The 23,072-nt window shown below is 37.9% G+C and overlaps 2 protein-coding genes, 1 long non-coding RNA gene and 1 pseudogene across 6 annotated transcripts in view; all 4 read left to right on the top strand.

Moving 5' to 3' along the window:
• The window catches only part of LOC113672267 (octopamine receptor beta-1R), a 165,633-nt gene that overhangs the window by 66,023 nt on the left and 76,538 nt on the right, over nucleotides 1–23,072 (top strand). The window lies entirely within an intron of this gene.
• Nucleotides 540–1,553, top strand: LOC149049288 (histamine H2 receptor-like). The gene has a single exon (XM_089200466.1). It carries the CDS (start codon nucleotides 540–542, stop codon nucleotides 1,551–1,553), a length of 1,014 nt encoding a protein of 337 aa, XP_089056592.1.
• Nucleotides 2,891–4,126, top strand: LOC149049287 (adenosine receptor A3-like; annotated as a pseudogene).
• Nucleotides 12,397–16,437, top strand: LOC149049286 (uncharacterized). Of its 4 annotated transcripts, none has more exons than XR_016184571.1 (5): nucleotides 12,397–12,872; nucleotides 14,459–14,578; nucleotides 14,749–14,784; nucleotides 15,876–15,940; nucleotides 16,342–16,437. It is a non-coding gene; the product is annotated as an uncharacterized LOC149049286 (long non-coding RNA). The 4 variants fall into 4 exon arrangements; XR_016184572.1 differs by having other exon boundaries at nucleotides 15,873–15,940; XR_016184570.1 differs by lacking the exon at nucleotides 12,397–12,872 and adding an exon at nucleotides 13,508–13,691.

The raw sequence follows: 23,072 nt of genomic DNA, 5'->3' as shown, positions 1-23,072 counted from the left end.
GTAGTATTCAAAGCAATTATATGTTAGTATAGGTAATCACATGATTTCGAGTGCAATTTGGAATAAATAAGCAAGAGTAAATTTTATTAGTCTTTGAGATAGACTTATAGTCTTATTGTCTTTGAGATAGACACGAGCTTATCATAATTGTGCAGGTCACAGGTCTCGCAGCTGAAAGAAAAAAAGCCAATAAGTAAACGAACATATAAATGAATAACTAGATAAATGATCAAAAGAATATTTCGAAAGATTTATGGACTTATAGTCTTTGAAATAGACACGAGATAGCTTATCATAATTGTGCAGGTCACAGGTCACGCGGTTGAAATTAAGCCAATAAGTAAACGAACATATAAATAAAGAATATTTCGAAAGTTCGTAAACCCTGAGAGCGAATTAAAGGCACGGATGATGTAGTTTGCCGGGAAAGAGGGATATCCATTATTTTCACCTAATTAATTTTTATCTCTGTTCAATTACTTGTTTATTCATTTATTCAATTATTTGATCTTTAATTTATTTTATTTTCAGAAGGTGCTATGTTAAACTCAGAGCTACCAAGTCGAAGCGTACCTATTGTCATAACTGAGGCAAGTGTTTGCATTGCATTGTGCATCATAAGCATTATTGGAAACAGTCTGGTTTGTATAGCAGCATACAGAAACTCAAACCTGCGATCAGCCACCAACCTGTATATCATTGCTTTAGCTGTCAGCGATCTGCTGTGTGGAATAGTAGACATGACGTTAGCTTTTGCCACGCTGATCATCGGTAGATGGGTCTTTGGCGACGCCCTATGCCAATTTCAAGGCTTTGTCGATGTATTTGCCTATTATGTTACTCCACCAACCCTTGGTTTGACAGCATTTAACCGCTATGTGAAAATTGTAAAGACAAGCCATTACAGGAAGATTTTTTCGCCCCGCAGATCTAAGATATGGTTGAGTTGCTTGTGGCTTTCTCTTGCACTTTACCTGCTGATTGTCCGTGTCACAAATTGGATTAAAATCGATTTTATTCAAGGCTACGCAGTGTGCTCCTTTGATTACCCAACCAATGAAAGTCAAATCTTTCATTATTGCATCACTGTCGGATTACTTTTTGTCTTACCGTTGATTGTCGGCATTTTCAGTTATTATAGGATATTTCTGAAAACCCATGAGCATCAACATAATGTAGTGTCATCGCTACGGAGCTGTACTGACAATACTGCAGTAAGAAACTCATTGAAAGAAACAAACGTTACTCGAATGCTGCTTTTTTTGGCGGCGGGACTTTTGTGTTGCTGGATACCAACGTGGGCACTTGTCTTCTGGTTTCGTTTTTCCCCTGAAACCAGCTCAAGAATTGTAGCATTACTTGTCACTTTTTTATTTTATTTGAGTGCTTCAATCAATCCTATTATTTACGCTTTCACAAATGGCGAATTTCGAAGGGAATTTCGGAAACTGCTCTGTTGCCGCCGTGTAAGATCAAGAATTGTTCCAAAGAAAGCTGCTGCGTTTACTGGTAACGATCTCGTCGAACGAGAGGAACAAGAAGCAAACTTTTAAGTCTAATGAATTTGTGTTAGTGAAACATCCTCATTTAAAAACAGGACGGAAAAGTTATTCCATTCTTTTTTCTCTAATTTAGTTACTGTATGTCAAAGCAAGCTTCTTAGATGTCGAAAGCTGTGTTGCTCGCACCAATCAGTATAAATTATAAATAAATTATAAATTTGCATTTGTGTTGATTTAACTTGGAGCATGAGATCTTCAAATACGACAGCTGTATATTGTAGTTTCATGTAGCTCCACTTAAATTCGACGTTGTCACGTGAGACATATTACAGATTATGAGTTAGAAGTATAATAACTGCGAACAGTTGTGCATTCATTTATGATTGTGCTAGGTAAATGAGAAAGAAGGAAGCCGGGTCATGGAAGGCTTTCTATAACGCTTAGCTAGATCTCTCACAGAATTTCTAACATTAATGGTTATGATTCTATTAATACAAAAGTCTCCACACTTGATTACGATCTTCGTTTCTGCCAAATTGCGCCTCAACGCTAAAAAAAAACTTATTACAAAGAAAAATAATTATAACAGCAACGATGATGATAATATTAATAATGATAATGATAATAGTAATAACGGTAAAAATGCTCTTACTATTATTATTGTAACAGCATTATTCCAATAATAATAAATGTTTGGTTTTTTTTCCATAGCAAAAATGTTTTTTATTTATATCTGAAATTTTATTTTTATCGACATATGTAAAAAAATATAGAATTATAACTTCCATTGTAAGTAGATTTTAGCACTTGAGATAAGTGGAAATAATCGGAGCGTAGCTCTGGCAATTGACATCCCGACTTGCCGTGTTCATCTGTCCTGACTCTGCCCTGACTCTGCCCTCTACCCTGACGTATCGGGCTACTGCTTGAAAAGTCAGATTTGAAACTCTTTATGGCGGCCAATTTACTCTATCAACTCATTAATAATACTAAATTGCCCCATCATACTCACCCACTTCCATTGTAAGTAGATTTTAGCACTTGAAATAAAATTTTTTTTAAATAAAAATATTATTAATCACAATTTAGCACAATTAGCCCAATAAAGTCAGCGATTACAAGTCAGCGATTTCTTAAATACTAATACTAATACTGACAGTTCAGTTTTTCAGTTCTCCGTTTCTGAATTTCATCACGCTAAATCCCGTTTAAATTAAAAATTTTTCACTGGTGTGAATGGGGTCTTAATAAGCAAGTATCTTAAAGACATTTGGTATACAGTCTGAATGACACTCCCTCCATAGGTTAGCTTTACTTTCTTCTTGGAAAATAAATTTTGCATAACATCGCGATTAAATGAAATTCATAGTATGTTGCCTTGCGGATGATATCTACTTTAAAAAAAAGCATACTTGCAGGTGATCTTCAATTTAAAAAAATTGCAGAAAGAAGTCTAAATATATCGATTCAGATATAGATTCCTCAACTGGAATCAAGAGAAACAATTTCCTGCCAGATATTTGTTGGGCAGTACTACCAACTGAGCTACGAAGCAACACATTGGCAGCGAAGCAAACTTGAACATGATAAATATTAATAAAAAAGAATAAAAATTCACGCAATATAGCTAAAATTTTGCTTTGTTTTGACTCTCCAGCATCATCATATAGGGAAACAGGACCCTACTGCCATGGATTTCAAAGCTTGGAATATGTTCTGGAGATTATGTTTTGGATTCTTGGCAACTTTGACCATGACGGGAGATATTCTCATCATCTGGATTTTTCTTAAGCCGAGACGCCGAAAGCGTTCCTCATTTCTTCTGATACGTTTGGGCCTAGCAGATTTACTGGTTGGAGGACTGACCATTCTTCTTTTCATTGGAACATATGAATCAGCTTCAATAGCAACATGGCGTGTTTTCAACTGTGTTGACATGTCTACAAGTACATCGTCCATTTATACACTTGCTGTTATTTCCGTGGAGAGAATGTTCGCCATCGGTTGGCCTCTTCGTTACAGAACTACAAACTTTCGTGTTTATATCTGTGCTATTGCCCTACCGTGGATCATAGCAGCAATACTCACTATAACAGTTTTCGTTAATGCAAACTTCAACTCCATTACAAGATACAGCGTAATCTGCCCTATAGTTTTGTTTCCTGCAACACCTCTATTAGTTATGTGTGTAGCGTATTATGTTATTTGGAGGAAACAAAAGTCACCAATATGTAACAATAAGAAATGTCATCAGAGAGGCCAAATTAGCAAACACATTATTTTTTATTACAGGAGCTTCTGTTTTCACCTTACTTCCATTCCAGATTCTGAACCTGTTGGTATATTTGCAAAGAACTGCAAACTTTTCTCATCTGCAACCGACGGTACTCGTCATCAGGGTTTTACAATATAGCAATTCGTTCGTGAACGTAATTATTTATCCATTAAGAATTCCAGAATTTAAAAACTGCCTGCTACACTTACTTCGTTGTTGTGTAGTTCCCCATTAGATATTTAGAGCTGGAGTTTTACCATCGGCTGAGTCTGGGTCAGTTGTATCCTTTGTAAGATTTACAAGTACCCAGCACTTATCACCGAGCTCTAAACAGGAGAGTGCATTTTGATTGCTTTATCGATTGCTTAAAGTCAGTAAAAAATCGACATTTTTTACTGACTTTAAGTGATTCAACTGAGGGGAAATCGTGTTCTTCATTATCTGTTTGAGTGTAAACGTAAGATCCCTAGGTGAATCTCAAATTTACTCGATGCCAAGTGTCAGGAGTAATTGGCATCTCGGGTGTTAATGAGTAATATTGTTTTTGTAAATGATATCCATACTGTATAGTTACGCTGACCTCGTTGTCAGGAAACTTTCTGGAAAGTTTTGTCGAGTAACGCAATTATTGCATCATACTTGTTACGCAGCTATGCGCAATGCGAAAACATCACGAGATTTCTTATGTGGCGCTTAGTTAGGCGCCGCTCATGTAGTTTCCTTTTGTCGAGAGATACCCTTGAGAGAAAAAAAAAAGCGAGACGGTGTGAGTGCGCAACGAAGCTGCATGCAAGGTGTGCGAGGAACTAAGAACTTTGGAGAAAGTGGTGTGTTTGTGTAGTGGAAAGCCGGTGTGCAAGGAACTAGGAACTTTGGAGAAAGTGGTGAATTCGTGTAGTGGCAAGTCGGTGTGTAAGGAACTAAGAACTTTGGAGAAAGTATTGAGTTTGTAAAGTGGTAAGCTAATATATGGTTTTTAGAGGGCTCAAGCAAGATATTTAGGACCCACGTTATTATATTGTAAGTTATTATCTTGTAAGTCGCTTCTAAGTAAGAATATTACCTGTAGTTTTAAAAAGTAGTTTAGTTCGTTGGAGCAGCGTTTTTCTGTCGGTTGGGTTATACCGCATGACAGGACGGATAATGCATGCACTGTAAGTACCTCCCGTTGTTCCATACAAGGCTTTGTATGGGACAACGGGAGGTACTTACAGTCCACGCGTTTTTCCGTCCTGTCATGACACAAGATAAATAGAGATACGAGAATGAAAGCGTCGAGGGCGATATCAGACACTTTCACATCAACTGAGACAAATGGTCTTGATATGTACCCCTCAAGATGGAGTACAAGCGGCAATATCGTCAGACGTAAATATCTATCTAATTCGGACATCACGCTGGAAAAATTCGGGCTCAAAAAGTCACCTATTATGTCTAATGATGAATCAAGGGATGATCATGGTAGAGCGAAGTAGGATATTTCATGCGTTCTTTCATTAGAGCAACTTGCACAATTTGTTAGACTTGACAACAACAAAAAAAGGTTTATGTTGTTCTCTGACTCTTTTCGTTGGAACATCCTGTCGGAAAGTTTAAATCTATTTGAATTAACTTTAATATACCTTTAAATCGAGGTTTGAATTTCCCTCTAAGAACGTGCAAAAAGTACTTTTCAATAACATTGTCTTTACCAAGTCCTGCATACTGCTATGATCAGCAATGTCGATAGCGTAATGTTTGTAGATAGAGTCCTACGCTCTTGACGAGACGAAAAACATCTTTCTTTATTTCTTTACCGAGCTCAAAACTTACCATCTCTCTTATTTCTATCTAAAATTTGAATTATAAAGAAGTCAAGGTTCTAAAGAAACTGAGGTGCTGCGTCAGTGAGGAAGTGTAACGGGACAATTTAATATTTGTAACGAGTTGATAACGCAAATTGGCCACCTAAAGAGTGTCAAATCTGACGTTTCGAGAATTAGCACGAAATGTCAGGGCAGAGGGCAGAGTCAGGGCAGAGTCAGGACAGAGGAACACGACTAAATTTGAACCCAGTTTGCTACACGAGTAAGGAATTTTAAGCCATCCAATTGTAACTAATCGTAGCAGTTTATAGAAACATTGATTATGACAGTCTCATTGAAACTCTGTCTCATTGAAATCATTATTCCGATTTGTTTTAAGCCTAAATTTTACTTTCGTTTCGTTACCAGCTGCGCGGTTTATTTGGAGTCATCACCAGAAAAATCTTCTTATCAAAGGCTGTGATGATATTTTCTATTTTAAATACTTCTAACTAAAGGCTATTGAATATATTCAGTTGTGAATTTTGCCATAGAGGGTTAGGGAAAATCTTCGGATCACTCACGGTTTCTGGGAAACCACTCGATTTTTAATCGTCACGATTTATGAGTCACTCAATAAACGATTTTCAACGAGACTCGTTTGTTCGAGAGAATCGAAGCGAGTCAAAGCGAGGCTCGTTTCACGAAACGAGACTCGTTTGACACAACGAGACTCATTTAACGAAACGAGACTCATTTGACGAAACGAGACTCGTTTGAAGAAACGAGACTCGTTTGACGAAACGAGACTCGTTTGACGAAACGAGATTTGTTCGGCAAACGTCGGCTCTCGGCGCATGCGTAGATGTCTAATTTTTTTTCCCAAGGTTGTTGTAGGGTCGGAAGGTTAGCGCTGAGATATTCGTACAATACGTTAAGGTAAGTTCTATTTTCTATGTCTTGGTAACGTTCTTTAAAAAGCTAGTGTTACATACTCTAATATTTCCTCTGACCAAAAACCTAATCGACACAACTCTACAGTCTCTCGAATAAGAAACTTCCCCCACTTATTCTCTGAAATTTATATTCCTATTTTGATGATTTGGATGATTGCGAGTTGCGGAGTATTTCGAACAATGCGAGGAATATCCAAATTATTCCACCATTATTTCATTTTCTTGAGTTTTGTCCAGTTTTCGGAAGACCTTACCTGTAGAGCCTTAAGATTTGAGCATCAAATCCATTTTTGGTGTTAATCATCTCAAAAAAAATATATAAGATAATCGGATCACTCACGGTTTCTGGGAAACCACTCGATTTTAAATCGTCACGATTTATAAGTCACTCGATAAACGATTTTCAACCAGACTCGTTTGTTCGAGAATAGAGACTCGGGACTCGTTCGTCGAAACGAGACTCGTTAGTCGAAACGAGACTCGTTTGTCGAAACGAGACTCGTTTGTCGAAACGAGGCTTGATTAAAAAAATAGCTACACGGAGTAACACTCTGGTATTTGCTTCCTCTTGCGTAGACCTTAGCTTCCTTGTTGTTGTTCCGATCTAAGAGACTTCATAGCATCGATCCTCGGCTGTTACAAAGATTTTCTTTCCAGCGAGTCTTTCTGTATCTCATTTTCGCACTATTCTGAGAGGAATTAGGAGCAACTTATTCTTGGAAGTGGAAAGGAATTTCCGCCACTGTAATGTTTTGTTGTCTACCCTAATGTTTCTGAATCCATGACCGCTTTCTGAGCATCTCTGCTCTATCTCTCTCAGCATTCTTTACTGAGCTATCTCGTTTAACATCAAAGACTACGCCAATACACTAGTTTTCTGTTACTTCATGCAAAACTATTGACATCATTCTATCAGCCACCTCTGCAAATGTTTTTTGGTCGCCTCGTATCTTCTGAACCATTGTTATTCCGTCAATAGTTCGTGCACTCCGCACTCGCAACGAAGAAACGCCATGTACTTGTCAAATGATGGACAGAATTGACACTACAAGCACTGGTCATATACTTCTGGAACAACCTTTTGCAGATATCATCATACAAATCACCAGTCTCACCAAATAAGCCATCAACGATACTCTTGGACTGCTTATAATTCTCTTCTATCCAGGGCCTAAATCCTCGCCACGCCAGTCTCATAGGGGCTTCATGCACGAGTTTGTGGAGTCTAACACAACTATTTAACCTGCGTCCTTGTAGAACTTCTGCAACAGAACCTTCTGCTATCACACCAGACTCTACACACAGGTCCTGCAAGCCAGTATCTTTGAAGCGCTTGCCAGTGATGGACAACATGGTGCATGTTGTGTGGAATACTTCCATTTTCATCACCATATCTTTAAATTTCGCGCTTTGTTTCCATTGTCTCTCGCTTGCCTTTGCATACAGTGTTTAGTCAAAGACGACGACGATGTTCTTTAACTTGAGCGTATTCTTTTTCTTGAGGGACTGCACTAGAACCTCGTGAAGAGTAGCCATTTCAGTAGCTGGTACATCGATATTCGGGAGATATCTGATGACATCCAGTGAGACTTGAACCTCATTACGGACAGAAATGTTAAATCCAGTCTAGCCATTGGCTTTTTGGCTACCCCGCCAGAAAGAGTTTCCTCCAATCTATCGATATTGTCCCACGCGAGTGTTGTGTTGATATATGGCTTGATAGTTTCAGGCAAAGGAACGATCCCATACCCACATCGGTGTGGCATCTGGATAAGTTGAACATTGTTTGGCATACGGTAACAGCATTTGCTTGAGTAGTTTTTGTAGTCCTGGAGTAACTCCGTAAATGATGTCCTGGCCAAAAGAATCAACAAAGCGCGGAGGCGATCGGGATATCCTGCTGGGATATGTGTGTTCCCAGTTAAGAGAGTGTATAGAAACGCATCTAGTTCTAGTTTGACTGCACTTTCACATAGCTCAACATGTTTCGGAGGCCATGATATCGTACTAATATTTGGGAGAAGTGCATCACGGAAGTACAGGCCAGCTTGCTGAATTTCCTTGATTTGAGATGCACAGATTTTGGGGTAGAACAAAAGCTTTCTATTATCCAGGAGATCTTCAAATTGCAATAAGTCACCCAATTCTGTTTCCAACTTTCTCCAAAAATTTTCAGTGTGGATTTGAGTATTTCATTAGCGTACATTGATCGCATGTAAGACGTCAACTTCTCTCAGGTCAACCACCTAATAAGCCTTGGATTTTCCAACACATGTGATCGAAGAAACTCAAACAATTGTTCAAAACTTTGCGATGTAAAAATAACTTCTTAACATTCGATCACCAGCTTTCGAATGTTTGCAAGTATTTAAGTTAACGAGCAGAAAATAATACTTAGTCTTTTATTTTTGTTTCCTTTGTTAATAATTTTTGACTTTTAGAAGCCTAATCTTTCTACATTTTGGGCAAAATGCGTCATAAATCGTCAAGGTTACACAAGAACTTCAACGCACTTACCAGGCAGCGATGCTGCCATCTTGGAAATTATTCATGATGCCTTTCGAGTTCAATCTATGTTTTGAACTAGTTTTCTTTTAAATAAAATCGTAAAATTGTGGCTTTTAGCCGAAAATTATTTTGAAATCATGTTTTACGTTGAAGATACTGATTTATCTTCTTTAAAGAAAAAACGAAGAAGTCATTTGAAATAATCGTTTTATTGTCAGCCTCGTTTCCACGTTAAAGCAGCATCTTTTTCAATAAAGGAGTACGCAAGAAAATGGCTAGAGTTACTCTTTCACGGTTGCTATCGAGTGAATTTGATAAGTCTTTCACATAATCTTTCATCAGGTAACACTCGCATTTTCTACCCCTGAGAGGTAATGAGAACCTTCTCTGGCCCATGGACTATTCTTGTTGCGTGCACAACACGCGTGCTATGGTGTATTTCAATCGAAGGATTTCACACTGAACATGATTCAGTTTGCTAAATCAAGCTAGCGATTTTTTTTTCGGATAAAAGACAAATATGGAAGGTTCACATTGTGAAATTTTTAAGCTGATGTTGTTTCAAGATTTTGATTTTGCTTCACTAAAAAGAATGAAGTAAAAATGGCATTTCTTTCATTCTGTAACAACTTTGAGCTCAAGTCAGTAAAATAATATGCATCTTACAATTGGAGTGTTCAACACAACGGATGATAGTCATGAGTTTTTTTTTTTTCCAGCACTGGGTACTCATCATTTAACCACATATCACACACACTGGAGGCACTTAACTTCATCTTCTTTTGAAACAGGCACAGTCACAGTGGCCATGGCATCAAGCAGGTCAGGAGCTCTTCCTTCCATTTCTTTAATAAGCTGCTCCAAGTGAAATCTTCAAGGGAAGACTAAAGTGGTACTATTCCTTGTTACATGTAGGACATAGAGGCTAGCAGTTCCAATCTCCTCTAAAAACTGTAATCTGACACAAGGTAGCAACATGATAGTATTTACTGCTGCAGCTGGAATGCTTGTCTGCGATGCAAGCCATAGCTTATATACTTCATCCTTTTTTTTAAATTTAGCATTTGCATGTTCCGTCAACTAAATATAAAACAGAATGTAACTTTCCTAATATTGGTAACTATTTTCACTTTGAGTGAAACTCTCTAGAATGTTTTTAATCATGGTAAATTGGACAAAAATTTCGACATGGAATTTTGAATGACGCACAAGTATAATGTGGTTGTGAAAAAAAAAATGTTAATCACAAAACAAGCTGTAAATGTAATGTGGTTAAAAGACAAAATTGACTTTCTAGCAATAATTTTCATTATAGGTGTTTTTTGACTTATTTAAACGTTGAAAATGGAAATGATATATTACCATAAGCCAGCCAGTAAAAATTATAATAAGCCTGTTGATCATTATAGGTGTTTTTTGACTTATTTAAACGTTGAAAACGGAAATGATATATTACCATAAGCCAGTCAGTAAAAATTATAATAAGCCAGTTGATCATTTCTTATTCCTTTTGGCGGTCTTATGTTAACACGTTCGACACCTCTTTTTCTTAGAGGTGACCTGGGGTGTAAACATGTAGTACTTTTCATACGCTCTTTCTTCTCTGAATTTTCTGTTTATTCTGTCGTTATGTAGCAGTCTTCGAGGACTATTTTCTCTTAGGGTATCTCCTCGACTATGATTTGAATTATGTTAGTAGGTTAATTATAATTTTTATATTGTCAATCTTGTTTCTGTTTTGCCCGAACTTGACTGTATGACTGAGAAATTTAAGGTAATATAATCAGGGGACTTATACAAATAGCACTTAGCTCTCTTGGAGGCGGTACCTTGGGTACGCCCTTTCTTCTCTGAATTTTCTGTTTTTTCTTCGAGGAATTATAATTTTTACATTGTCAACCTTGTTTCTGTTTTTCCCGAACTTGACTGTATGACTAAGAAATTTAAGGTAGAAAATCATTTGTACAGCGTAAACATCTGGAAGGTACCTACTTAATATGCGTACTCCGCTCTGCGTAGCTTGACGTAATTCGCTAGTGTAAAAGCATGACGAAGGTCAGAGATTGACAGCTCAGTAAGGGTCACCTTTATACGCGGTGACCCACACTTTCCTCCAGAGATCAGAGCTAGTCCCCGCTGTATGAACTTGTGTAATAAAAGAGAATTAACGACAGAGTCAAGTGAACAGATCGAGTGTTAGAGTTTTAAATCTGACAATATGTAAAACCTCCATACTAAAGGACCTCAGGATTTCTATGGCCAGCCTTCCCAAGTATTTCAATCCCTATTGATTCCTTGGTTGTCTCTTCAAAATCTTAAAACTGTAGACTTTCCGGGTTCGGAGAAGGTGGCTACAGGAAAAGCATAATCGGGCCGCTTTCAGTCCATACATTCAATCGATTTCTTGTAGCTGTATAGAAAAGTTGCGGTTTTGGATCAATGATAATCTTATTTGTATTTTAAGGAACATAAAAGATATTCTTTTAAATTATAAAATAATACATTAACAAGAGCAGACTGCTGCGCCCACTTGGAAATTAAAGTTCTCGGCCAATTTAAGTAAAGGTATAGGCGGTAAAAAGGGACAATTTAATGTATCACAAGCTGAGATTCATATATAAATATGAAAGGAAAACCTCTGTTTTAATATCTGAAGTGTCTTCTCGGAATACCTTAGACGTGGGTATAATGGATTTTTAGAACGGTTTACTTGCTGCAAAGCAGATAGTGAAACTGTGGCCTGAGAAGGGCTTTGAATGGCGACAGACCTCATTTCCGTGTTTTCAAATACAGAACCCTTTCTTCGCGATCTTCTTTGCATGTCAAGGAAAACTTCTCGATTTCTTCTTTGATATTGAATACAAGATTGTAGCGAGCATGCCCGACAATTTTTTTTTTAATTTTTTATTTTATGCTATTCTGATATCGTACTTTTCTACAATTACATATCCGATCGCTTGCACGGCCTCTTCAATGCCTTCTTTTCTGCTTTTTACTCCAAACAACTTAATAAAATGATTTATTTCTACTTGTACGTCTTTGGCAGGAACAACAACAATCCATCGTTCCATGAAAAACAGCTTCTCGCCATTGCAGCATGCAGCGGCTTTGGTTGGATGTTTCCCACGCACCGACAGGAAGTTTACAATTGAAAACTTTCAGGCGAAAAAAAAAAAAAAAAAAAAAAAAACCCAATAGTTAAAACATCGATCGATCCCTTCTGAAAATCACACTTTCTGTGTGGAGTCCATCGTTCTTCCTATCAACCAATCAAAAAATTGATTGATTCACTCTCCCTGTGGTAATTTTTTAGCGACCATACCGCTGACAAGAAGCCAAGATAACCCTGGGTTCGAGATTGAACTATCCCATGAAAGGTCCTTGAGGTTAACAGACAATAGAGCCTTTGTCTTCAAACGAATCAGACTACAACAACAGTCAAACTTTGGTAAAAAACAGAACTTTTCCACAAACTTTGCGGGAATATCACAATTTAAAACTACTCAAACCGTTTCTTGAGTCGTTGCCATCAAGGTCGTAATTTACATCTTTGATTAACGGACTCCGCGCACGCCTTTTTTTCTCTCCGATGTATTTTTCCTTTTAATTTTTAACAAGCACAGCGTGTGCCAACTTGGTGTGACAGCTCTGAAAAGAAACCAGAGGTCCGCCTACAGCCTCAATGGCACGCGTTTGTCGAGAATGGCAGTCGTTTTGGAAGTTGCTTAACGGGAATGGAATGGAATGCATCGCGTAAACAATCCATATCTGTGACATGATGACACATCTATGCTTTTGAAATGATACCGGTTGATACTTCGTGCACAATGAAAGAGTCGAGAGCCAGGTAAGTACGTGTCTAAATTCAGCTAAATTGTACAAGTTCACAGTTCAACTTATGTTACGAGTAAGCTAGTGCCACGTAGCCCTTTTACAATATCGTACATGCCTAGCAAAGGTTTTGATTACCCTCCAATAGCAAGAAGGGTTTTGAGCGGAATTACGCGAAACAATTCCATGTTTGAATTAATTTGGCCACAGTGTTGCATTATTCAATAACTATTTCCATTCAAGCTTGTTTACTAGAGTCTTGAGATGCATCAAAATCGAACGCAGCTCCCATGAGGACTTGGGAAAGTTTTCCGTATAAAATTCCCTGTAAAATCAGTATTACTACGTTCCGAAAGTAAAGATGATCCATATCTGACTATGAACTGGGTTCGCTTGTTAACGAGAATACGGTTTTAATTTACCTTGATTTGGAACTCTGGCCTAGCTTAAACGCAGAACTTTTCTAGGACACGGAGAAGCGAATCAACTCCTTTAACCAATTGCATCAAAAGTTCGATTTTTAAATCTATCATGTTCGTTCGTTCCGAAGTTAGCCATTTTCTTGGATTAAAAATTAAAAAGAATGTCAATAAGTAAATGCGTAACGGACGTGACCAAGCAACTATCAATACGCATTGTTTGCGGTATGATTTGGCTCCAAACTTCTTATTCAATGAGCAATTGGAAAAATAAGAAACTCTTAACGGGGTCGTGACCTTTTCTTGTTGAGTCCACAATATTAGGTCAATCTTAGCCGGTAGGGCTTGTTTAGTGCCTGTGAAAGGAGTATTCATTTGAAAAATGAGTGTGAGGGTGACACGTAATTTTTGTCAAGGCAAGAATTAAGTTCAGTGGTCTACGTATGAACGGTGAAACTACTTCAATTCAAAAATTGACCTTTTCATGTGCCAAATACTGTGTATAAGTTATTGTAATTTATTTTGATGTCCAAGAATTCTATTTGTTCTTATATAAAAACAATGGATGCAAGTTCAGAATCTCAGCCAGTGAACTTTATCGTTTTGTTAGACCCAATTGGATGGGTAAGTCAGTCTACGAAAAGTTCTAGTTAGAAAATTGTTATCGAACACTCATTTGAAAAAGTTCTGGTCAAAGAAACTGAATTTTATGTTGTGAAAGACAAATTACCAGATGAAGTAGAAGGAAAGAAACATTGAAATGTAATGCCACATTAGCCACAATGCATGGTGGTTATGATTCTGTTGGATTTTCATTCATTTATCTCATGCATTATAAGGAATTTTAAAAGAGCCAAGAAGTTTAGATATGTTCTGTATTTTCCATTTTGTATTTATTCACTCAGGAGAAAAGGCACAGAATTTTTTGAGACTTATAGTAAAACCATATTGCATAACCAAGTTATTGAGGAAAAGAGCTTGAAAGTTAGGCTTGTGGGAGAGGATTTTCAATTTAGCACACCAGCCTGGGAGAGTAAGGAGATGGCTGGGCTAAATAAAAAATGTATTACTTTCTGAAACCAGGTAATTCACCAATTCACTGAGTGCCAAAGCAATTAAATAGTGAATTATCACAAGCTTTGGTGGAAATCTGTTAATAACTAATTTATACATTTTTAAATAGGAAGAAGACTATCTATCATGATATGGCTATCTCAGCTGATGGTAAACATTGGAATCAAGGTTAAAATTCAGAAAAGGAGTATTTATGCACCCCATCCTCAACAGCTACGAGTTATGAAAGGCAGGTAAAACAGACAGAATCAACTTATTGAAATGGTTTCCACTTGATTAAAGTTGAGGGTGATATTTAAAAAATTCTACAGCACTCAAAGGTTCCTTTTCACTCTCTTATAGACTTTTTCATGTTTCATTGGTAACAGTGTTTTGGCTAACATATTTGTTCTTTTGCAGAAATTCAAACAATTCCCCTGGAGCTTGATTGCAAAGGTTAGTATGTGTGTCCAGTAATTTGTGTCAAGAATTAAACTTGCTTATGATACTAAGACTCGTAGGGTATATTGGAATTAAATTTTCTGCAAATCCAAGGCTATCACTTGCAGAGGATTCTAGGCCTAGACTCGCTCAACATGCTTGCTCTTTGACTCTCTGAGGATACTGGTCTTGGACTCGCTGAGGACACCAGGCTTTGACTTGCTGAGGATACTGGTCTTTGACTTGCTGAGGATACTGGACTTTGACTCGCTGAGGATACTGGTCTTTGACTTGCTGAGGATACTGGACTTTGACTTGCTGAGGATACTGGGCTTTAACTCGCTGAGGATAGTGGACTTTGACCTGCTGAGGATACTGGTCTTTGACTCGCTGAGGATTTCAGACTCTGACTCGCAGAGGATACTGGACTTTTACTTGCTGAGGATATTGGACTTTGACTCGCTGAGGATAATGGGCTTTGACTCAATGAGGATACTGGACTCTAAGTTTGGCTCACTGAGAATAAGTCTGGTTGACTCGCTGAGAATAGGTCTGGTTGGCTCGCTGAGAAAAGGTCTGGTTGACTCGCTGAGAATAGGTCTGGTTGACTCGCTGAGAATAGGTCTGGTTGGCTCGCTGGGAATATGTCTGGTTGGCTCGCTGAGAATAGGTCTGGTTGGCTCGCTGAGAAAAGGTCTGGTTGGCTCGCTGAGAACAATTCTGGTTGGCTCGCTGAGAATAGGTCTAGTTGGCTCGCTGAGAATAAGTCTAGTTGGCTCGCTGAGAACATGTCTGGTTGGCTCGCTGAGAAAAAGTCTGGTTGGCTCACTGGGAATAAGTCTGGCTTAAGACTTAGAGCATTGTCTCAATCTTATTTTTCTCTACTTACCAGAGTAAAGTGCAAAGGAAGAAAATGAAATTGATTGATCATTTTAGTCAGAAGTGTTAGTTTTAAACCACAAAATATGTGAAATATTTTTGTATTGCTATGATAAAAAATTATTTTCACCAACAATTCTGAAATAGGGTTAGTTATAGTGGGAGTATGTCTTTCTGTCACGAGAAAGACATACTCCCACTTGTTTTTCCTCCTTTTTTCCTAGTAGAACTGTATAAGGACAAGTGATGGATGTGTGCTGTGTATCAACGAAGCTGTGCATGAATAGAAGTGGTAGGTGTGAATGATTTTTGTCTCACATTTGAACTTTAAAGTAACATCCCCCACCTTTCCTCCACAAAAAGATTACCAGAATGCTAAATGCCAAGTTGTCAGCCCTGTCTCTTACAAGTTAGTTGATTTTTGGCACTTAATTTAGTTTATAATTTCCTATCCATGCCTTTTATTTCTTTTCCTTGACATGGCCATAATCACTGCCATTTCTGGGTTTAACTTATTTATCATTCTCGACCTAGAGTTCCTCCTTGTCTGTTGGAAGTCACATCATCCATCTAAAAGGCTTTTTTTTTTACTGTTAAGAGTGGTTCATCTTCCTATTACCCACCCCTGTCATCTGAAATTGACTTTCTCTTAAACTTCACACCTCACTCTTTGTATTTGTTTCTCTTTCACAGTTAATGACTGGAATGGGAATTCACAGAAATGCAGTCCAATGATATTTATCATGTGTCAAATGAATCTTGAATATTAATAAAAGTCGTTCAAATATACTGGCTGACTAACCAAAATTAGTCAGGGTAGCATGGGGGAAATCTTATGGGGAGATAATAACAACCCTCTTAATGTAATTGCTGTGGCAGACCCGCTTTCGCCTATGTCAGAACAAAATTATCGTGTAGACACTAGACAAAAACACGCTTTACTGACTAAGGATGATGTGGGTCAAAGGCCAAGTATTGGCCCGTGCGAGTATCCTTTCTGTATGCATTAGTGGTAATGAAACCTCTGGCGTCCCAATTTAATGACGTATCGAGGAAGGGAAACTCGATCTGGAAAACAGGAAGAGCAATAACTGAGCCATAAAGAGCACTTAAAAGAGACGCGGCTTGCTCACACTCAAAACTCAGAAGATACAGAACACGCTAATGAAACAGGACACGTTCTTGTTTGGAACCAGGTTAAGGTTATTGACCCGTAGGGTCAAGGAAGCCATCCATATTAGACTTCATCCAATAACATCAATAGGGATAGCGGTTGACAACATAACAGCCGGTCAACAACAAAGAGAACTTAAGAGGAAACAACATGTACTAGTTGGAAAAATAATGAGGAGCGAAACGCACGAATGACAGTGCACCAAATCGACCAATGACGACAAACAAAGGTGTAGTAGACATGTTCGAATATAGCGGTTGATAGTCTGTTATCGCGCTCCTTGGCTGATTGATTTTATTATTTCGTGTGCAACATGGATCTCCTCTATTTTAGTAATTTAAAGCGCGCGAACCCTTCAAGGATAATCCGATGGTTTCAAAACCGGGGATTATTGGCCAATCCATTGCACTGCGGCGTGTGCAACCAAGACATGATAATGGTTCAACGAACCGATGCCCACGTGGACGGATTTCGATGGTAGGGAGGAGAATTTGTCTACTAGATTTCGCATGAAAGTAATTATAGATCAAGTGTTGAGGCCTCAAATATTTTAGTCTTCGTTTTGTAGTATTCCGGTAAAAAATTAATTTTGGCGAAGTCGATGGAGACTTTTACGCGAGAGAACATTATCCTCTAAAATGCGACTAAGAAGCTCAGCAATATAACCATAATTATGGTCAGTTAAAATCAATCTTATTTAATCTCCAACTTGATATGTTTGATTTAGGAAAATAAAACAAACACACAAAAAAGAAACAAAACGAAACGAAAACCAAAACAGCCTCAACATAAGCGCTTTAGTGATCATCTGCTCGTAATTTGTTCCTCGTGAACGACAGGCACCGCGCAGGTGGGCCACGGTTGACGCCCCGTTTTCAATTGATAAAATGTAAATTAAGTGTAGTTCGAAAGGAAGTATGATTCCCTTGTCACTTCTTCATTTTCCATTTCGTTTTCCTTTTTTTTTTTCCCGAGACAGCTCGGATATTAACGAATCCCGGCAAATGTTTAAAACGGTCGTCTCATCTTGTCTCACCCTTTGTTTAGGAGATGTTATACTTGCAAGATGAAACGAAGCATTAGGACAAATTCTTTCTTTGCCAAGTTTCCGAAGCTACCTCTAGGACAGCTCATTATGCTAATATACTTCTGGTCGGTGGACCTGAGCCGCAAGAAGACGTCGCGGATGTTGGCCATCGCCAACAACCTGGTTTGCAAAGTATTCCGTGCCTTAGAGGATATTTGTTCCATGGACTTGGCGACAAATCCATTTCTCCCGTTTCCGGTCGGAGGAGCGGCTGTTGTGAAATGTGACGAGAATAAATTTAACCATAAAGCAAAGGTAAATTCAAAGCTTGCTAAGTTTAAGTAGCAGCATTTAATCAAACAAATTCCACCCAAGCTGATATGGTCTTATTCATAAAAACTCTTTAAAATATTACTCAAAGTACACAATTGGCAACAAGATCTAAAAAAACTTAATTGAAAGTGTTTTACTAAAACTGATAGTCTAAAATAGTCTAAAACTATCCTTTTTTCTGCGTCGTGATAGAAAGATTGGTGATCCAAGACCAACCGAAGCAATCTCATCTCTGTAATAATCTGGAAAATTTCCTGAAACATTAACATGTAAGAACATTTTTTTGTAGCGAAGTTAGATTTCTCATTTTAATTTGTATTTATTTTGATTATATCCCTGAGATAAAAAGATGGTTTACGAGGAAAAACTCATTTTAAGAAAGAAATTATCATTCATGTCTTTAAGATCGAATATCCTATAAATACAGTCTTCATTAAAGAAAAAAAAACTAAAACAGCACAGTATGATAAAATATTCCTTGCATTGACACATGAAGTTTCAGGAACATTTGACCTTTATTTTTCAAAATTTATATCTTTGAGATGGTTATAATTTCTGCCATCCCTCGTTGTGGAGGAATGAAGTAACTTTAGTATTGGGCCTGGAAGCTTTGAACTTTATTCGATACACATATTCAATCCTTTTTTCTATGTGCTGAAATATATGCTACCAGCCATATAATAATATTGGTTAAGGCCTTCCCTACCCGTTTACCATACCAAGACATCATCGCCCAGAATGCTATTGTCTTTCGCGACATGTACTTGCAGTGCCCAATCAATCAGCGGGCAGCATAATAATTTGCATATCCTGAACTAGTCGGTTGTGATTGGTCAGCAGGTAAAGCTTTGGGAATACATGAGTCTCTTTGCAGATTTCAGCTGCTGTCAATCAAACGATTGGATGCGTAAAGTAAATCCCAAGGTGACATAAAGTGAACAATAGCAATAATTAACAATAGCCACGCTCTTAACAAAGCGTTTATGGCCCAAAACCTCAACTCTACGGCCGCTACATTGACGATTGCATCGGCGCTACCTCCTCTACCAAAGAGGAGCTCACTCAATTTATAACCGCCGTCAATTCCTTTCATCCGGCTCTTAAATATACCTGGGAAATTTCCGACAATTCTTTGGCTTTTCTAGACATCAAAATTTCAATTGAAGGCAACGGCTTATGTACTAGTGTTTACTACAAACCTACAGATTCACATAGTTACTTGTTGTATTCATCCTCACATCCATCACACGTCAAGAACTCCATACCTTTTTCACAGTTTCTCAGACTTCGTCGTTTATGTAGTGACGACTCTGATTTTTCCGAAAAATCAGAGGCAATGTGCCAGTTTTTCGATAAACGCGGCTATCCTGTTTCTGTCGTTCAAGCGGGCTACCGCCGTGCCCAACAAATCGATCGACAGGCAGCACTACAAACGGCCGAGAAGGAGAACACGGATCGCATTCCATTTACTCTTACATTTCACCCTCACAACCACGCAGTTAAATCTATCATTCTTAAAAATTTTAAATTACTCCAAAACGATTCAGAGACTGGCACTATCTTTTCGAAACCCCCACTTATTTCATTCAAACGTGACAAAAACATAGGCAACTTTTTAGTCAGGAGTTCATTTCAAACCAATGACCAATCTGGAACTTTTAAATGCGCTCGCTCACGATGCAAAACTTGTCCTTTCATTCACAACGTAGAGAAAATATCGGGACCCAAAAGATCCATTAAGATCATTGATCACTTTACGTGTACCTCCGCCAATGTTATTTACTGCATAACTTGCACTTATTGCAATAAGTTATACATCGGCGAGACAGGAAGACGACTGGGTGACCGATTCCGAGAACACCTTCGCGATGTGGAAATAAATGACAAGGACGCATCCAAGCCAGTCGCTAGACACTTTAATCTTCCTTATCATTCTAAACAGCATATAGCAGTTTGCGGCCTTTCCTTACATCTAGGCAGTTCGGAAAGCCGTAAAACACTAGAACAAAAATTTATATTTCAAATCGGCACCCTTAATCCCCACGGAATCAACGAGCGCTTTTCATTCAACTAATTTATTCCTGTTTTTTCGTCACCATATTCCCACCAATGGCGTAGCTCCACTTTCTACATATAAATCCATACACAACCCACAATTCTTCTAATCGCTCTGACGAAGGGCTAACGCTCGAAACGTCAGCTTTTTTACTCTTTACGGTGGCTAATTTACGTTTTCAACCCAGTTGTTAACACTAAATTACCTGCTATACTCTCCCACCGACGCAGCACCACAGTTTCTTTAGAAACTTACCCCTTCATTCGTTTAGCAAATTCGTTTGCAGCGAATTCTTATATGGACTGACAGACTCCCGTTGGTCAAAATGTTATCGGAATTATAAAAATTAGTATCATGAAAATAGAAAATAGAAAAAAGAAAAATTTAGAAAAAAAGTATCATGAAGAATCTACTTCGTTAAAATCGCTTCAATCGGTAGAGAAAAATATGAGCGATGCTTCCGACAACCGGCTTGTGAGTGCGACGATCGTTGAGATAGAACTAGAGTCTATCTTGCGACAATAATAGGAGTGTGGTTTCCATATGATAGTAACGATTGCTGAATATTTCTGCAGCGATCTCAGCGATCATATCTTAAAAGCTTTTACAGTTTTTTAAACATTGTCTAGTTACCACCTCAATTTCAATACTAATTAGGCGGCGTGTGCGCGATTGTTTGCGGAGGCGGAGCTTAACATACCTTGATATTCTCGCGGGAAGTTTAAAATAGGTCACTTGTATTCTCGTGGGGGTCTCCAAAGGACAAATTTGGATAGAACACTACGATGCTTAGCAAACGTTTTCGAAATTCGCGTTTTGCGACTACTTCCAAAGTTTGGAATCCCTTGAAAATTTCTATGACGCTTTCTAGAATGTCAAATAAAAATAACCATATGGTAAAAGAGAAATCTAGCAATTGAGTGAAGATAAATTACGCCTGAAAGTGCGCTGAGATCGACTTCTCATACAAGCAGGATGCTAACATAGTCAATTTTTAAGGCAAATTTGCGACCTCTTCTGAAAGCGCAAGAACAAAGTGAGAATGATGCACTATTCAATTGAACTTTCTTCTTTAAAAGCCATATGGTAAAAGTAGCATTTGAAAAGTAGTTCATCCGTAAATGAAGAGAACGTAAGCCTTCCTCGACATTTTCAGCCCTTTTCCTTTATTGTTTGACAATCATTTTCTAATTAGCTTTTAAATTTAGCGCCAGCGTCTCAATGAAAGTCCCGGATATGTCGCTGAATTTTGGGCGATGTAGAAAATAGAACTTACCTTAACGTATTGTACGAATATCTCAGCGCTAACCTTCCCTACAACAACCTTGGGAAAAAAAATTAGACATCTACGCATGCGCCGAGAGCCGACGTTTGCCGAACGAATCTCGTTTCGTCAAACGAGTCTCGTTTCGTCAAATGAGTCTCGTTTCGTCAAATGAGTCTCGTTGTGTCAAACGAGTCTCGTTTCGTGAAACGAGCCTTGCTTTGACTCGTTTCGATTCTCTCGAACAAACGAGTCTCGTTGAAAATCGTTTATCGAGTGACTTATAAATCGTGACGATTTAAAATCGAGTGGTTTCCCAGAAACCGTGAGTGATCCAGATAATCAACCTAAAACTACAATAAAAGATGATAAAAGTTACGATGTGGTAAGAAGTTAGACATCCACGTAAGAGTTTATTTCTTTATTTTCTTTTAAAAACAAAAGCAGATTCACATAACTTAAAAGTATGATACAAATCGTGTTATGGAGAGCAAAACGTAAACTGGCTAACGATGGAGCGTATGAGTCGTTTTCGACCGAGGTAAGAATTCAACCCAATGCAACCGCAGAAAACAACACCGAAAAATTTGCAAACGCGGGAAAATACGCAATTTGCTGCAAAAGAGGGGAAAAACTATGGCCACCTGGGACGTAGAAATGGAGGAATACGTACCTCGTTCCAAATATGGGAAAGTATTTGTAACGAGATACAAAAGATATAGAGTAAAATCTGAATTTGTAATGCGTACATAAGCGGAATCCAAAAACGTAGATTGATTACTTTTTTCGCAATGCTTTAAAAATAGAAGTAAAATAATCTAATTTAGTCGGATTACGTCATTAACGAATATTTTCTCGATCTCTTTTACTGGTGAGATGCCTTTGATTTTTAACCCTTCAAAGAGACCTAAATATTGGTAGTAAATTTCTTAACTTCTTTGTTCACCACATAGGTATCTTTATTTTAGGGAATTTTGAGACATGCCCGAAACATTCTCCAATTCTGAGTTCCGTTGGATTACCTTTGGCAAAAAGGTCCCTCCATTCATATTTACGTCGTATAACACATAATTACTTGGAAAGGCACCAATTTATTACCAAGCTCAACAAAACATACACTCCACATTCCATTTGTTCGTTATGTTCTTAGCTTAAGACGGGGAAAACCCACAGGAAGTGAAATGTTTTAAACTAGATGGCCCAAATTATATCTCTCAATTTTTTACACCTCGTGCTCGCCTGAATAATGTAAATTTCACGGGACGCCAAGGTATGAACTGTATATAATTTTATCTATTTTTACATACTCTTGAGCTATATATATATATATTAATATTGGCATATGCATAACTCACATTATATCTTGTTTTGTATTTTTAGTTTGTCGAGTGTTTTTAACATAAGCCCTGGCTCGGAAGATTGTGCATGCACTTTCTACGTCTTCGACATTAAATATCTCATTCTATTCTATTCTATTACTTTGTTCAATTAACAAGAATAATGGAATGCTTGTTTTACATATTGCCTTTTATCAATTCCACTCGTTATTTTGCTTTTTCTCACCGCGAGA

The sequence above is a fragment of the Pocillopora damicornis genome, chromosome 3, assembly GCF_964200805.1.
Source record: "Pocillopora damicornis chromosome 3, jaPocDami1.2, whole genome shotgun sequence".
In the NCBI taxonomy this organism is placed as follows: domain Eukaryota; kingdom Metazoa; phylum Cnidaria; class Anthozoa; order Scleractinia; family Pocilloporidae; genus Pocillopora; species Pocillopora damicornis.
The sequence above is the reverse complement of the archived record's forward strand: the minus strand, read 5'-3'. Positions and strand labels throughout refer to the sequence as shown.